A 17,543-nucleotide genomic window follows, 5' to 3' on the forward strand; every position below is an offset into this window, starting at 1 on the left:
ACATAGCTTTAGAACCCATATTATATTACTTAATCTAGTAATAATAAAAGGGAATGTTTATTCTTGTGCAGGGGGAGGAATGCTGATTCATAGTTGGTTGGTCAAATGATACTTGTATCATTAGAAAACAGAGTGGTGTTACGAATCCCTTCCCTTCTGCTGGAGCCAAAGCACCTGCTCATTTGAAAGGAATAAACTAAACTACCAGGCGTAATTGATTGTGTGAATCCTTTGTTTCTCTGCCCTTGTGGTTAATGCTCAACATAATGTCAATGGACCTTGCATTCTTTACTCTGTCCTGGTTTACCCCACCTTAGCATCCACAAAACAAAATGGGGAAAAAATATTAAATAGGTATGATGCCAGTTGCTAAATGGCATTTATGGATAATAATGGATTTAGAGAACAATTTCCATACGAGGTTTTCACCACTACCAATCTCTTTCATTGACTTGAGAGAATGGAAAATAGTTATTTTTGCAAGCTAGGAACTCTCTTACAGCATGTGCACATAATATATAGTTTTTAATAATAACCTCTGCCATATAGCATAGACTGGTTTTGGAGCGAAGACAACCAGATGAAACTTGGCTTTGGCTGGAGCAGAATCAGCCAATTTCAAGGCAGATTAGTGTCAGTACAGTGTAACTGGCTAAGGGGGGAAAATGAATATTTAAGGAGAAGCTGAACAGATCAAGAACAGGGGAATCTGCATGAGGTCACTTTTATACTGGACACAAAATATTTTATTTGGCTACTAACTTTTCTGATTCTTCCATAATTCTAAGCCGTCTTCATGTGCTGAAGACCTATCTGATTTGTTTTGAATTCTGACAGCATAGATGTGATTCTGTGTCTTTTCTGACCACATAAGCAGCAAGCGAGTTTTCTTCCTAAGAGTCTTCTCAGATGATTATTTCAATTTGCTTGTCCGCTTTGTAGCTAAGACTTTTTTTTTTAAAGAAGTGAGAGGTGGAGGGCCATTGTGTGTTGTTTCCCTTCATTTTGCTCAAATATGTAAAATTACCTAGTCCTCCGAATTTGTTTGGTTTTGATTAATGTCTTATTTGTTCAGTGGTTTGCCTGCTGGTGTTTGCCATCACACAGCTGGCTGCTGTTAACTTTAGACTGTCTTGGATCTGACCCATCTTTTCCTCTGTCACAGATTTGACAAAGCCGGCAAATCTCAAAAGAAACCAACTGGTCAATTCTTGTGAAGGATGGGGAACTTGCTCCCACTGCTGTCACCCAACTGTAGATGTTGGTATCTTCATATACCACCAAACCTTCTGAAATGTGCAAGGGTGCCTACAAGATTTTCTAGACCTGATGTGCTGCATGACTCAGACTTTACGAATTGGCTAAAAACACTGAAAGGTGATAGCAGGCTTTTTTTCCCCTCCCCAGGCAGTTTATTGGAATGGTGCCTACATTTTTATTTTGTTGTATTATGACGTATTGTGACTCTTGTTCTATCACAGCAAATGACGAAAGTTCCTACTTCCTGTATCCACTGATGGCAATGCAAATGTGGAAGAGCTGCCTTGCCAGTTTTTAAGAAACGATGGCAGGTTATTGAGCTATAGGACGGGGATGGCTAAATCCACAATTCAGGGGGGGTCATATTCCTCCCCTGCAAATTTTCTCCTCCCTCATCAAAGACCCACCAATTTTAGTGGAAGGTGCAATTTCTTTTTTAAAAAAATAAAATAAAAATAAATTAGAAACAGTACTCCCTGACTAACTGATTATCTTGTTGATCAGATACAGGGTTATAACCATCTCTGCTCTGCCGACCTGCCCATTTTGGCATATAAACCATATATACATAAATAATAAGAGGGCACGTTTGTGCCTGTTTGTGTTTATATACTAGCATACAGTATATTATGTACTAATGTACAGTGTATATTAATGGTAATATATAAAACTAGATATTATCAATATCCTTCACTAGGTACCTACTTAAATTTGTACTTTCTAAGGCAGCTGTTATATCCTTATCTAAGTTCACTTCCCAAATTAGAAACGCAGATGCCAATTACTCTCTAATTCCACCTCCGTTAGTTTTCCCAGAATGACTCAAACTTCAAGATTTTATGTACTCCCTCTGGTCAGGGACTCACTGGACGGTACAACCCACGCCTGTTTAAATATCTTGCCTAGGAAGGAATATTAGTAACCAGAATACAGTTCTTATAATATTCTGGGTACAAGTGAATTTAAAAAACAACAACACTTTTTCACAACTTTGTGAAAGGACAGCTGGGATGGCTCCATAATTTCCTCCTCCCAAGCCCATCTGGTCAGTTTAGTTTAGTGTGATTTATTACGGCCATTGGCCCATATCTAAAACAATACATCAAAATTTATCCATAAACAATACAATTTAAACAGTTCCAAGTTAAAACACCCATATAAAACCAATTTTACTTCAATTAAGTAAACACTATACACAATAGGCTCCCTCTATGTCAACCGCAATTCAAATCCCTCATATTTTGGGGGATATGCGTCTTAGTTCTGGCACTTATTGATGGTTCTTAAGTTTGGCTAAGCTGTCAGAGTCATACAGTGATCCATTTCTCCTCTTATGAAATAAGACATTAATCAGGTATCTAGCGACTGCAAGGGATCTACTTGAGTCTTCGTCGTTTAATAAGTATATTATTTGGGCTTCCTGAGGTCTGTCAGCAATTCTCGATAAATATGGGGCCAGAAACTTGGACCGTGAAGCCGAATGTAAAGGACAACAGAAGATTATATGATATAATGATTCTATACATCTGTCCGTTGGAGAGTCTGTTACCCAACACATTTGATGGGAAAACATTGAATCTAGCCTTTATAAGGGCATACCTGTGCATCACCACAGATAAGGTAGTTAAATAAGATGGAAGTTTCGTTGGTGGTGTTAAGCCAAGGTTTATCGGCGAACTGGTGCCACCACCTGTCGCAATTTTAAATTGTAAATCCATCTCCTCTAATTTGTGAGTTATAATTCTCTTGGCAGAAATTAAATCCAATTTTAGTAGTTCAGATGGAGCTAGTCCTAAGGACACAAGTTTCCCATGTATTATTTTTGCCCAAGGGCTAGGGAAGTCGTCTCTCCAGAGACACTGTATCAAGTGGAGATTTGGAAGTTTATGCCATAATGCCAACCAGTAACAGAGGATGCATTTCCATAATGTGGTTTCTAGAGATGTAACATTTAGTTCGAACCGTATAGCAGTATTGCCTACACACCTGGGTAATTTTAGCAACCTTCTTAGCAGCTGGTTTTGGATTACCTCCAATTGGGTTAGATTAACAAAGGACCCCCATGTTGGGATTGCATATGCTATTGTTGCAATCACCTTTGTCTTGAAAACTTTTAACACTGATGGAATATGGAAAGCCCCATCTGAAAAGAAAAAACGCAGTAGCGCAAAGGAAAGGGCTTTAGCTCTATTTATTACATATGCAAGATGGACCTTCCAGCCCATGTTGTAGAAGGACTCCCAAGTATTGAAATTTAAAGACTTGGTCAATGGCTTGGTCCAATTATAGGTTTTTCGACTTTGGACTTGGCATGATTAATTGTAAGAAAATTTGATTTGCAGTAAGCATCAAAATTTTTTAGTGCCCTCCTAAGGCCAACTCTTGAGAAAGATAGGATCACTGTGTCGTCTGCGTAGAGTAGAAGGGGGCAACGATATTGGGCAAGACGGGGGGCGTGGATCGTTTCTTGAGAATCTATCAGAGGCGCCCTCATATCACTTATAAATAGATTAAAAAGGGTCGGAGCAAGGATACATCCTTGACGGACACCTCTATTGATGGTTACTGAATTTGAGAGGTCACCGGCCGGAGTGATTCTCACCCTAGCGGCCGATCCGTCATGCAATTTAGTTATTAGCCACAAAAGTCTTTTGTCTATTCCCATCGTGCTAATTTCCCCCAAAGTAATCCTCTGGGGATGCTGTCAAAAGCGGCCTTTAAATCAATAAAGGCCGCACAAAGTTGGCCTCTATTTGGGGCAGAATATTTCCGGGCAAGGTGGTATAAAACTAAGACATGATCAACCGCTGACTGATTCGGTCTAAAACCAGCCTGTTCAGGCCCAATCAGGTTGTTCTCTTCGGCCCACTTAGTAAGCTTAGTTAACAAGAACCGTGCATATATTTTCCCAATTATTGACAATAAACTGATATTCCTGTAATTTCCCGGATCATCTGTCGTGCCCTTTTTATGAATTGGAATAATAATCGCATCCTTCCATATTCTTGGAACCTTCCCACTGTTGTTTACGGCATCAAAAGTAACGGCCAGGATTTTCGCCCACCAACCCATCTGGTCAATCTCTCTGCTTAGGAGCCAAGTTGAACATAGGTTGAACAATCCAGTTGGTAGGGTTGGAGAATGCCCTGAACCATTTGGATCAGCTCCACTAAAGGCGCTCTGTGTAACCAGTGAGGAATTTCTTTGCTGCCACCACCACCACGCAGAGTAGGGCTTGATAATGAAGTTCTAACTGCGTTTTCTGACAGTCATATTCACAGAAAGGGTTTTGCCGCTTACATGGAAGGTATATACTGGAAGATTCTGATGTAAGCAACAAGTTCATAGTGACAGCTGCCAGTGAGCACTCTTACAGCCGGCACACAATTTTATAGCTTTATAAATCCCACTGATGTCAGCTGAGCTCACATTGGTTCTCTAAGAAAGAGGCTGCTGTTTAGATTTGCTACTTTCTTTCGCACTGGCGGAGAAGGTGGCGGCAGTGGCAGAAAGAGCTATGAAGCTCCCCGTAATCTTTTTCATTTGGCAAGTCTGGTTTTGGATACCAGAAAAACCAATCTCCCTCACCTGTCCCTCATGTGAAAATGTTTGGTAATTAGGATTGATCTATACCTGACAGTGGTTAACTTTTACTTCTTAGGAATATTTACTATTACTTATTTCTAAGTAATTGGAACTAAAGGCTGTACACTTCCTCTCATATGCGTCTTGTTCGTATCCAAAGATAAGCGCTCTCTCTGTCTCTGTCTCTGTCTCTGTGTTTGTGTGTGTGTTCTCTCTCTCTCTCACTCTCACTCTCTCTCTCACACACACACACACAAATGAAAATGGCGAGTGGGGAGAGAATTATTTATGATCTCTTTAATTGCTTTGGATAATCTCTGGAGCAATTCTTTGTATCCTCACAAGAAATAAATATTAAGTTTACATTTATTATGTGATAGCAACGTTACTGAGAAAAGTTCAGATAAGCTAGTAGGGTGTTCAACTATCCTCAAAAAGTATTTTCATTTTAATCTATAAATCTGTGGCTCACAGATTCTGAAATCTAACTTTACAGATTTGTTTAACAGCCCATAGCACTACAGGATTTTAAATAGACTATCTATATTCAATAACCTTTTTTAAAAAAAAAAAATATGAAGGGGTGGATCATCTGCATTGTCATAATGAGAGGAGAAAAGATACCAACGGTTTTCAAGGAAATTCTGCTTCAGAAGTGAAATTCTTTGCTGTCACATGTTATAACCAATGTTGCTTTAGAACAGAGTGTGCTTGCTTACATGAAAAATGCCTTGATTATTTTTCTGAGCTTGCAGGATAACAAGAAAGGCATTCAGTTTGAGAACTGAGCTGTGTTCTTAGAAGGCACAATGGGTATGATCCTGCTTCTGTTGACATCTGTAATATTATTCCTATTGACTAGTGGAACTATGATTTTTTTTATTATTATTATTTTCTTACAACTTGTTTTGAAGCTGCCTGATTTGCAGCTTTGAGGTCTCTGGCAGGACTTCAAAAGAGCAAATATCTCTTCAAGTTAAGCAGTGGCTTGTGAAATGTATCCATTTGCATTCTTAGTATATTTGATAATTTTCTCTATGTATTCTTGGCAAATTGTTGCTTTTTTTGTTCTGCATTTTCTGTTTCCGAATTTGAAGCACTTTTCTTTTGCCAGGTACACAAACTTTGTTGACCTAGTAATTACAGCAGCCATCAACCAGTGCAGAACAATTTATGGTATAAAACAGTATTAACTTGCATATTGTGTGCCTGATAACTTTTTTATCTTTTTGCAGTTCTCAGGTATTGTTATGAAGCAGAGAATATTATGATTACTTTGCAGTGTAAAATTTAAGGCTTGACACTGTCTATGAGAAGGTTGAAGGAACAAACAGGATTACTTTGGGGACATCGGAAATGGAAATAAGCTAATCTTGGTAAAAAAAGTTTTGCTTGGAAGTGGTGGCAAAGTTGTGTGATGCTTGTTACTTAGTGAACCATCTTGCAAGTGTCTGTGAGGACTGGCTTAATATTTTTAGCATGCTGACTTCCACTTGCTTATTGGTCATTTCTGATGCAGCATTTTAAAGGAGTGGAGCAGTTTATATTGTCTGCCACTATACCAGAGCGTCTACCTTCCCTGTTTAATCAAATACCAAGTGACAAGTATAACTTCAATGTCTAAGAAGGAGGCTGAGGTTATTTAGAGCTCCTGGCCAAGAAGATTGCATAATGTTCTTGGGAAGGAGAAATCGAGCACCACTTCTACAGATGTAGTCTGACATAATTTCACCACTGGCAAGTCACAAATCTTTGATGGTAAAAGAGGAACTGTGTGTCTTAAACTATTGGTAGACAAAAATTTGCATGTCTGTTGCACTGAATTGAGTTCTCTAGATTTCCCAAAGAAGTAACTGCAGCATTAACAGTGAAAAATCACAAACAGAAAAATGACTGTTTAAAAATAACGAATAGTCATTCATCATGAAGATTTATCTGATTCAGTTTTGGAGAGGTGTATGAAATCCTTGGGGAATGACCATAGTTCAGGGTCCCAGGTTCAAGCCCTGGTGTCTTCAGGTAGAATAGGGAAAAGCTCCTGACTAAAATCTTGGAGAGCTTTTTCCGGACAGAGTAGAAACAGTACTGAACTAGATGGACCAATGATGTGTTTCAAGATAAGGCAGTTTGCCGAGTTTAATCTAAAAGTTAGGTACATCATAAAGAGTTGACTTTATGAATTTTCTTTTGCTCATAGAAATCCTGAAAACATGTTTGCGCAATTTGCCTCCTGCCAGGCCGGAAACACCTCACCCGCACTACATATTCCATCGTGCTGGGTGTTCAGTAAAACGAATGTCATGCAGGGTGGGTTAAGCACCTGTTCTTATTTTGTAAGCACATAAGTGTTCGTACACCCCTCTTAATTTGCTTATTCTCATGCCATACATCTGGCAGATGAAGCTGTTTACAGAGTGGATTATCTCCCTGGGTTGTTTTACGCACACAAATATGCATTTCCTTAAGGCCTTAACTCTGTAGCCTAATTTATACAGATAGCCTGCCTTCTGCATTGACACTTGAAACACAATGGTGCGAAACACACAATTGATGTGAAGTGGCATTATACTGTTTCAGTATTTCAAAGTATGTGAATTCAGATGATGAAAACAATGAGCACATTTGTTCCTGTTTCTCAGACAGGGACTTGCACCTGACACCTTTTACACCAGATTTTTTTTTTAGAACTACAATGCCTATTCATTGAAATGAAGAAACTGTTTGACAAGGCCAGACTGGTACTCAGGAGATGCCTGAGACCCAGAAGAAAAAGTGACAAAATATTGTGTGTTGTTGTTTACAGCTCCCAGCCAAAGCCACTTCAATGTATCATCAATGTTCTACAGTCCTAGATAATATTTTTCTCTCATATGTCAGGCCTTTCGTGGCTTACACCTAACTACATCATCTAATATAGATACTTAGCTATGGATCACCCAAGACAGATACAGACACATTGACTAGGTTAGGTTAGTCTCTACACAAAAAGTCAAATGAAAAGATAGCAACATTCAAAATGAATAGAATATAATTTCAGTCACTCACAAGACTCTGTTCCTGACCTCATTCGTCATACTCCCAACAAAGGGAGGCTCCAGTGTGAAATTGCTGAGCTGGGATTTGTCAGGAAATTGTTCTATTCAAGCTTAATTGGGTCTCTGCATTTCTTTCTCATTACAGCTGTAAAATTAAAACAGTATAACTAGAAAGATGGTATTATTGCAGATATTACGGTTGTGAATGTTCACCGTTTCTTCATGTATACATGTGGGATCTGCATAGAAATGTCAAACTGCTAACTAGTGCCTTTCATGTCTTCTGGTATCCACTATTTTTATTTTATTGTATGCATTCATTTTAGGGGAACAGACCTACAGGGGGGCTAAACAGGGAGAGGCTGGTTGGCCCTGTCTTGGGCCCTGCCTGGCCTGCTCTCCCAGACAGAAATGAGTGTTTGTGTTTTGTCTGCATCAATTGGAGAGTTGGGCTGATTGCATTGTGTGGTATTGTTTGGTTTCTGGCTGAGTGGTTACAGCTGGGATGTGGGTGTGGTCCAGAGCCTGCCTAAGGACAGGGTCTGCAGTAGGCAACCCTTTTGGGACATGATTTTGGTGAGGTGCAAGGGTGCCCTCCCTGTCAGCGAGGATACAGAATTGTAGCCTAGGCACTGTGGACCTCAGGCCTGTGATTCTTACCCAGGGTGAGAACCTGGGAGGGTGGAGGTTTGGATTGGTAAGCATTTATTCTGAGTAAGGGACACTGAGAGGAGTGGTGGCATTAAAATCTTCTGCCTGACAGTGTGCGATGTGCCTACTACTGGGCCTTAGTTTATTATCTATGGCCCAAATTTCTCAGTTGTATTTGGCAATGCCAGATAACAGTGCTCGAATAGGTCTGTGTGGGCAGGTAGCAGGGACTTATAAAGATTTTGTTCTAATATTGACCATTCTAATTACAAATGGGATCTGGAACATAGCTGGCAGGGGAAGGGATCTCTGGCATGGTTGGAGAACCCCAGGACGGTAATTCTGGGTAAATTAAGTATCCATGCAGAGGCTGAAAACTGGGTAGCGTATACAATCATGCCTACCTTGTGGCAGGGTGAACTGTGAAGCAGGCTCATTTTGCAGCTTGCATTGCATCTTCTAGTAGCTGGCCAGCAAAGTTGTTTTGGAAGGTCCAAAGCATGGGTAGGCAAACTAAGGCCAGGGGCTGGATCTGGCCCAATTGCCGCCTAAATCCGGCCCGTGGATGGTCTGGGAATCAGTGTGTTTTCACATGAGTAGAATGTGTCCTTTTATTTAAAATGCATCTCTGGGTTATTTGTGGGGCCTGCCTGGTGTTTCTACATGAGTAGAATGTGTGCTTTTATGAAGACAGGAGTGCCTGGCGTGCTCTGGTCCTGTACTTCTCAGCCATAGAACATTTCATCGTGAAGGAAAACCCACTCTTCGTTATATTGCTTCCTCTGAAATTCTATTGAGGACATTGCTTCTCTTATCTAATGTGTATTAAACAATAATTGGAATGGTATCCTTTCCTCTTCCTCTTATTGCACGTATTTACAGATAGTTGAAGAAACATTAGGATGCTTATTTTGCTGTTGCAGTATATCTTTCCCACTCTGCACTTAAAAATAGTTATTCATAAGTGTAAACAGATAAAGGTATCTTCAACCCTGGAGACGGTTATGATGATAAAAGTCAGTTTTTAGTTTATGTAATCAGCCATGACAGTTGGATGGAGAGTGAAGGCTCATTTTGTGAACTGCTATCACTGCAATCTAAGAGGGTGGTTTTTTTGGTTAAAGTCTTTGTTCATGGCAGAAGAAGAAAATCCATAGCAATAAATCACTGAATACCAGGTGCTCTGTTGGTAGGGGAAATGATTTTCTCCACTTGATCAAAGAGATCAGCTTTATATTGCGGGAAAGTACAAACAAGGGCGTAAGTTGCATTAGAGCTACTACTGGACCCGGTTCAAGGTATTAGTGCTACGTTCACACGCTATTTAGGGTTTGTCCTTAAGCCTGCATCTGCCAAGATCAACCATCTCTGACCCTTTGGTTGGCAGGGGAGGCTTTTATTGGTGGTGTCACTGCTGGGTGTTGTCCGGCAAGTGCTGACCCATGACTAGGCTGCCTTGGTACTGTTCCATATATATACTGCTGTGCTTGTGAGGTGCACTGAGAAACCAGAGGGTGGTATCAATGTGCAAGTGTAAAGTGGGATTGAGTTGAGTGGAGGGGAGTAGAATGTTGTATCCTGGAAGACAACATGGTGGGTTGGCTGGAGCACTGAACAAAACCATTCCACATGGCAAGATTTTTTTCAGGTATCACTTAACAGAAATAACAAAGGAACGCCGCCCCCCCCTGACATGGATTTTGTAAAAAGTGTTATTGGATTCCTAACTGGGTTACCCCCAGATATTTAGTGTACCTCTAAATTAATTTGATGAATAAAGCTGCAGGTTTTGATTGTTAAAAAAGTGATCACTTGACAAAAAAGCACACTGTATCAATTAAAGGGAAGTCTGGTACTGTGATGTTCTAGTGTTCATTTCCTTAAACAATTTTCTAAACTGGTTATCTGATTGCCATAACCCTATCAGTTATTAGGTTTTAGAAGAGCACATTTATTGTGTAGGGATTTAGAGTACGCTTATCTTTCGTTTTATAAAGCTGGGAATGAAAAATTATCTTTATCTGGAAAGGTTGTTCCAAAGGGTGGGGGTGTATTAAAAGAAGGTAAAATTGACAGTTGTTCTGTTCTTACAGCCAGCTAAATATAGCTAATTTTTGGCTTTCATTCAAGTTACTTAAGGTTGAGTAACTTGTTTGATTAATATTTCAAGATGGTCCTATAATGGCTGGGTCAGTGTGCATTTAGTGGGTGATTTTTATTATGAGTATTAAGGGACAAATGTCTCCATGCATTAGAAGTCACAAAATGCGCAATCAACTGTAGAGGTCTTCTGCAAAATTCATATTTGAACATTCTTGCATCTTACGCAGTTGCAATTAATTTCACTGAAGATCCCAATAGAAGGGAGAAATTGCTCTCACTGCGTGTAGGAACTTGGCATGCAGAATTCCCTGTAGATGTCTGGGATTCAGTAATTTTGCTTCCCCTTCTATTGCCATGGTGAAACAGGAGTCAAGCTTTGGAGAACAAGATAAATCTAATGCCTCCTCTGAGCCTGGAGCTGAAGAGGAGACGGAACAAAACTTTCTGCCCCCACAGTCCAACAGGTTGGCTGAAATGTGGGATTTGTGTTTTGTGGTTTTTTTTTTTTTTTTGTAGAGCCATGACAAACCTCTGACCTCCAACTGGAAGCCAGAAAAGGAAGGTAGAGATTTGCGCACCTGTCAGATGCACAATGTCAATTGAGTGTCAATTGGCTTGCTTTGCGTTTGCATCCAGTGGACATTGGGTCGAAGGAAGAAGCAGAATTATGTAGCTTTGCCTGTGCTCACAACAGACACTCAGGGTGCATGTTACTCACAAAGGCAGTTCTGAGCTAGATTGGGAAGGTGAAACTGCCTGGGTTCACTCCATACCCAGTGGTTACTCCAGATTGTAAGTGCCGACTGTGTGCAAAGTCAGAGCAGGCTCTGGCCTTCTCTAGCTGCTGTTGGGGGGCAGGGACTTGTTTTCTGCCCTCTTTCCTCCAAGATTTAGTTTTCATTCTGGAGAAAAGAGTAGGAAATTTTCTCCTTAACTTGTGCTTCTTTTCAGACACTAACTACAAGGTCAGGGACAAGACCATGTAACTTGGTGATGAGAATTTGTTTGCTTGGCTCTGCAGCTGTTTTTGCATAGTGATGTGGTAAGGATAAATGTTGTTTGTGTGTGTGTGTGTGTGTGTGTGTGTGTGTGTGTAGTCTGATTAGATGTACTAGTTATGAGTTTTTGTATGCAAGAGGTAAGTTATCTGAGAGATGTTTTCTCTTTGATTAACTACCCATGTCTTCCACTGGACAGACCAATGAAAGACTCTAGTTTCCCATTTTACTGTATTTAAGGATTAATGGGACATGGTGTCATGCTTTGTCAATGGACAATTTTTCATATTAACATTTTCAAAGAAGAGAAAGTGTCCTGTGCTGTGGCTCTTTACCATTTTAAACAGGAATGTCCTTCAAAGTCTTTTCTAGTGATGCTTATAAATCAAAGTGAGAGAAATGGTACATACTGAATTTAAAATTAATGCATTTTTAATATGCAAGTAGGCTTAACTTTTCTCTGCCTTAAGCCCATCAAGATCAAACTCAAGCAGGCGTTCACATCCACAATTGAAACTCACCAACCTTTTTCTTTAAGTTAACATTGGTCCAAACTCTCCCCACTGCTTTTGTCAATAGATCTTTTAAAGGCAGGCATTAAAGTGGAGTTTGCATTAGTCTTTTTCTCCCAACAGCTTCAGGCCCAAGGGCTTCTTTTAATAGGCATTAGTAAGGGACCAGAATTGAGTAGACGTTTGTGAAGGAGACTTGAAGTTTGGAACAGAATTGTCCTTTATAGTTTTTCCATGGGGGGAAAATCTTCTTATGAGAATAAAGGCTTTAGACTAATCTCCTTCCATCTGGAAAATGGAGAAGCCAGAGGTTGTTGGCACCAGGTCACATCCCTTATGTAAACTGTCAAATTCTTTTCATATTAATGGCGTATTAGCTTAAACCCAATGAAGGTGGTTTTCATTTATCAGTCTTATTTTGTGTTTCTTGCAAAATTGGATGATACTGACTGATGATATGTGTTTCGCGGTCTAGTTTGCAAAACAATTTCTCTTGTTTTATAAATTTGTTGACTAGAAGTCACATTATCTTGGAGGTTCCCCCCCCTTCTCCCCCCTAACTGACTATTATAGCTAATTAACTTGAAAGGAAGCTTTAGACTGCTATTCCATGCAATGAAATGGTCTGTGACATATGTAATCTTGGCACTGCAAAGTCCTGGAAGTATGCCAGCATTAAAATATGGAAGATGTGAGGAAATTAGGCGACATAGAAACTTAAGCAATCCAATTGATTTAGTAGCATTCCACTCCACACACCCCCTTGCTAATTTTGTCTTGCTAGAAGTTTGGTTGTGGAAGTAAGGAGTCGACATTTTCTTGTAATTGACCATATAAAGAGATAGTAATTGTTGATGCCTTGAGTTAGACCTTTTGATAGATAATGTAAGGTTCAGATAGTACAAGGTATACTAAAGCTTACTTAGTCTTGTTCAAATGTGTGCTCTGCAACAACATTTAATGGTGATAGTGGTCAAATGTGCATGGAATACTTTGTAAGCATAGGGCACAGTTGAACCTCTTTGGCTTCCTTTTTGCTCTCTTTCATTATTCATTCTTTAGTGAGAATAAACAATTGAGACTGCTGGCATTTTCAGCTTACATACTGCTCAGTAATCACTAGAAGCCGGTATAGCATAAGCCTGTCTTTTTGCAGTCTTCTCCCCTTGCTCAGGAAACTGTAGCAAGAATCCTAAGGCCAGAAGTTTGTTAGTTTTTGCCCACTCACTTCTTCTCTGCTCGTTCCTAGGTTGGATGGAAACCAGTATAGTTTTAGGGAGGTTTGTTCAGCTTAAGCTTCACTGGTTTGTTTTGCCTCACTGTGACTAACAGGCGGAGAGTTTGCTCAGGAAACTATGGGATGGTTTATCAGTCAATGAGAAGGAAGAATGAATGGTCCTGAAAGATGATCAAAGCTCCTGCCATCAGGTTAAGCGACACATATTTTTACACTGGGTTTTTGTCATCTTAGGGGCATTGCTGACTGGAACATATTAGCGGCAGTTTTCCTTAAGTAAGCGTTTCCAATTGATGATGGTGGGAATGTGCTTTCAAACAATCTCGCTGCTTGTGCTACACCAGATTTTCTGTTAGAGCCCTGAGATACTACGGCAGTGGTGATGAAAAGGGGGAAATGTAGTGGTGGGCCAGAAAGATGTTGTTATGCAGTATCAATGAAAGTTGTGAAACAGTAGGTTGCTCTCAAATTTTTTGGCAGCTGATGACTAAGCTACGTGAATACGGATGTGAACTGAACTTAAAGTTGCCCTTGTCTTAATACCCCCTCCCAAACACTGATAGACACTGTACCATTTGAACTTTTATTCTCTGATCCTAAACAAGTGTTCTTAGAAGGCAGTCCCTCTGATTTCAGCAGGTTTTAGTTTTGTGTATGTGTCCTTAGGATTTCACTTCTAGCATTTCATAGAATTATAGAATTGGCAAGGATCCCGAGGGTAATCTAGTCCAGAGTTCTGGATGTGGAAAGTGTAAAGGAAGTACAGAGTTCTGTACATTGGAAAGCTCTGAGATCTCTGTGATGAGTGCTTTTAAAAAAGAAAAGAAAATCCAGCTTCCTGCCTACTCAACGTCAGTGCCAGAATACATTTTGCTGATTTTTATTAGACATTTTGTACTTAATAAAAAATGCATCTATATTAGCAATAAGAAATACTGGAGTCAGGCGCTGTGTATATTACAGAGAAACTGTGTTTCAAACTTGCTTACATCCCTTTATATTTTTTTAAAACTTAGGTTTCAGAATACAAAATCCTATGTGAGAAGCAGCTCTCTCACTGTGAATCTGGTTCCATTTCTCCACAGCCCTTGTGACTTAAAAACACACACAAATTAGTTGGGTCAAAACTTGAGTCCCCTTTGTGCTTTGTTGGAAATCTCTAAATCTGTACTCTTGGACGAATGTTTTTGTCATTGTGGTTTTCTATTACCCCATGGGTTAGATACTGTACTTGTGTCGGAAATTCAGTTTACTCTTGTGCCTGTGGTGAGTGCGGATATTTTGTTTCATATGCATGTTGTAGAAAGCACCATTTTTTGTTGGCAAGAGTGGTTTCCAACAAACTGTCACATATGATGCTGTGAATGCTGAGTGCACAGGATTGATAGGATGCCTGGGAGTTTGGGCTTCGGTGAAGTAGCTTTTGATGAAGATTTGATGCAAACAATGATTTGTGACCTGGTAGCTTTGATTCGGCTCGGGCTGTATCAGATGCTTGTGGAGTCAGAAACAAAGTGAGGAAGTTCAGAGTGGAAGCCAGCAGGGGGTGCCATTGCTAGTTAAAGCCAGGTATTGTATGAATATAATACCATGAAAGAACAAGAAACCTCTTACAGTCAATTTGTACTCGTCTACCCTTTTTTGTTAGATCAAACAGCTGCTGGTGAAACATTTTCAGTTACGCTTTCCATCTCCAAAAGAAGCAGGTACAGCCCTATTGTTTAATAATCTGTGGCTGTGCAGCAATCGGTGGAGAATGCAGCCCAAATGTGGCAACGCCAGTCAGTCATCTCTCTTTAAAATCCCTTTCAGTGCAGTTCTTTTTGTGACAGCCTCTCCCACAGAGGTTTCCCTTCTAGATGTTCCAGAGATGGGCAGAAAAGGAAAAAAAAATATTCTTCAGGGATCCAGAACAAGTTACCAGATGGGAGTATATCCGTTACATTATGTAGCTGCAAAAGAATGTCAGATCTTTCATCCCTTGGGAATAAGGTAAACCTCTTACACTGTACGGGAGGAATGCTCTGAGTCCTCTCTCTATGCTTGAGCTCCACACTATCTCCCTGTGGATGTGAGGTTACGAAAGGTGTTAGCAATTTGATCAGGAAAGTTCCACTGAATGATTACTCAAGCTTATTTTTGTAGCCTGGGGGATACTGTCTGGTTTATACGCTATTTGTTTAGGTAGCAGATAACTTGACCATTTTTTTTTAAACCATCAAAATGAACAAAGCCTTCTTTCATTCCATTTCTCAGAGACTATGCACTCTTCTTCTTCTTCTTCTTCTTCTTCTTCTTCTTCTTCTTCTTCTTCCTTCTTCCTTTTGGTAAATGATGTGGGTGTGGGAGGAAATGTTTTACTCTACCAAGACAGCAAGTTATCAGCACAGTGAAAAGTTCACTGGTTATGTGATCAGAGCTTGAAATCACAGTGAGGATTATCAGCAAGAGCCTTGGCTTGAAAGCTTGACCCAGTGAGTTCCAGTGCTCTTTGCCCCTTTGCTGGATTAAGAGCAAAGTGAAGGTTGCAGAATTTCACACTCTTGCAGATGTAAACAGAAGCAACTCTGCAGGCTGTAGGTTTTTTTTTAATGGAACTTCATGCAGAACTCAACTTGCCATTACATGGCAGCAGCGTTTGGTAAGAGCTGCTGCTGCTGCTTTCTTAATTTCTCCTCCTTGGGTGATTACAGAGGTCCAAGAAGGAAATTTGTGGAGAGCTGCATGCAGAAAGAGAAGAGAATTTATTGAATTATTCCTCACACACATCTGTGGAACACTTACACAGACTTTTAATTGTAGACATATGGTTTGTCAATAGCTTGCTGTTGAAAAAAAATAGTTTGCCACTGTTTATTATGTTTGGATTAATATGTTTATTACACATACTTTTGTGAATTCTGCTGCTTTTGCAATAGACACAAAACAGAGCCTAACCTCAAAAGAGTTCCTCATTTTCCTACTCCTGTTGAATTAAATTATTGCATTTGTACTATTTTAATACTGCTTTTAATGTACTGATAAAATGCATAAATTTGGAAAGCCTAATTATTTTAATATTGCCTTGAGTCAAGGAAAAAGGAAGCTGTCTTAATACCAGGTCAGGCCAGTGGCTCAACTTTCTCAGTACTGTTGATGCTGATCGGCAAGAGACTTTTCTAGTCATACCTGGAGAAAGCAGGGTTAAACCTGGGATCTTTTTGCATGCCACTATTTTCATTTCCCTATTTGAGCACAGCCAAGGGATGACTTTTAATGGATCAGAAACAAGTAAATGTTTCCTTGTAATACAGCCAACAAAAGAAACCACAAGCCCTGATTTCTATGCAGCACTAAACCTTGGGACTTGGTTTTGTTTCTTCTGCATGCTAGTGGGGAAGAGCAAAGTGTGCAAGTTGGCCCATTCAAATTATACTACTAACTTGCTTACTGTGACAGCCATAGTGAATTGCCAGCCTTTTAAGGAAGTGAAAAGCATACAGCATCTCTGTAAACTGAGAGGTCACCTTATTGCAAGAAGTACATTTTGCAGCCCTGTTTTGTGTCCATTTTAAACACCACAGTTTAGCAGCCTAAACTGTGGTGGTACCTGAACTTCCTCACTTTGTTTCTGACTCCACAAGCATCTGATACATACAGTGGTACCTCGGGCTACAGACGCGTCAGGTTACAGACTCCACTAACCCAGAAGTAGTACCTCGGGTTAAGAACTTTGCTTCAGGATGAGAACAGAAATTGTGCGGCGGCGGCACGGCGCGGCGGTAGCAGCAGTGGGAGGCCCCATTAGCTAAAGTGGTACCTCAGGTTAAGAACAGTTTCAGGTTAAGAATGGACCTCCAGAACGAATTAAGTTCTTAACCTGATGTACCACTGTATTCAGTGAGTAAATCTGTAAATTTAATAAATCTGTAAATTTAATAAAATAACCCATTTCCGTACCATTCATCTGCCTTAAAAAAACAATAATACTAATGCAGTTTTGCTACTGCAGCAGCAGCAAAAATAGATAACTTTGGTATTACAGACCATCAGCAATTAAATACTCTTTCTGTTGGTAGAATTCTAGAATCTATTGTTTTACAGTTTGGGCTAAGTGCTTTATTCTAATGCTTTTGTATATAACAGCTCTGGGGAACCTGTGGCTGTCCAGGTTTTAAAATAA

The 17,543-nt window shown here is 39.9% G+C and overlaps 1 protein-coding gene across 4 annotated transcripts in view; it reads left to right on the forward strand.

Annotated features, from left to right (window-relative positions):
• EFNA5 (ephrin A5) overlaps window positions 1-17,543 on the forward strand; it is a 216,753-nt gene that overhangs the window by 61,763 nt on the left and 137,447 nt on the right. For 2 of the 4 annotated variants that reach the window (XM_083702445.1, XM_083702446.1), the window contains exon 1: window positions 15,123-15,373. The exons of the other annotated variants lie outside the window; for them this stretch is intronic. In XM_083702445.1, coding sequence (XP_083558571.1) covers window positions 15,138-15,373 — 236 coding nt within the window. In that variant the 5' untranslated portion in view covers window positions 15,123-15,137. Of the gene's footprint in view, window positions 1-15,122; window positions 15,374-17,543 lie in introns of those variants that run through there. 4 annotated transcript variants of the gene reach the window in all.

Source organism: Podarcis gaigeae (assembly GCF_964106915.1).
Source record: "Podarcis gaigeae genome assembly, chromosome: 11".
In the NCBI taxonomy this organism is placed as follows: Eukaryota; Metazoa; Chordata; class Lepidosauria; order Squamata; family Lacertidae; genus Podarcis; species Podarcis gaigeae.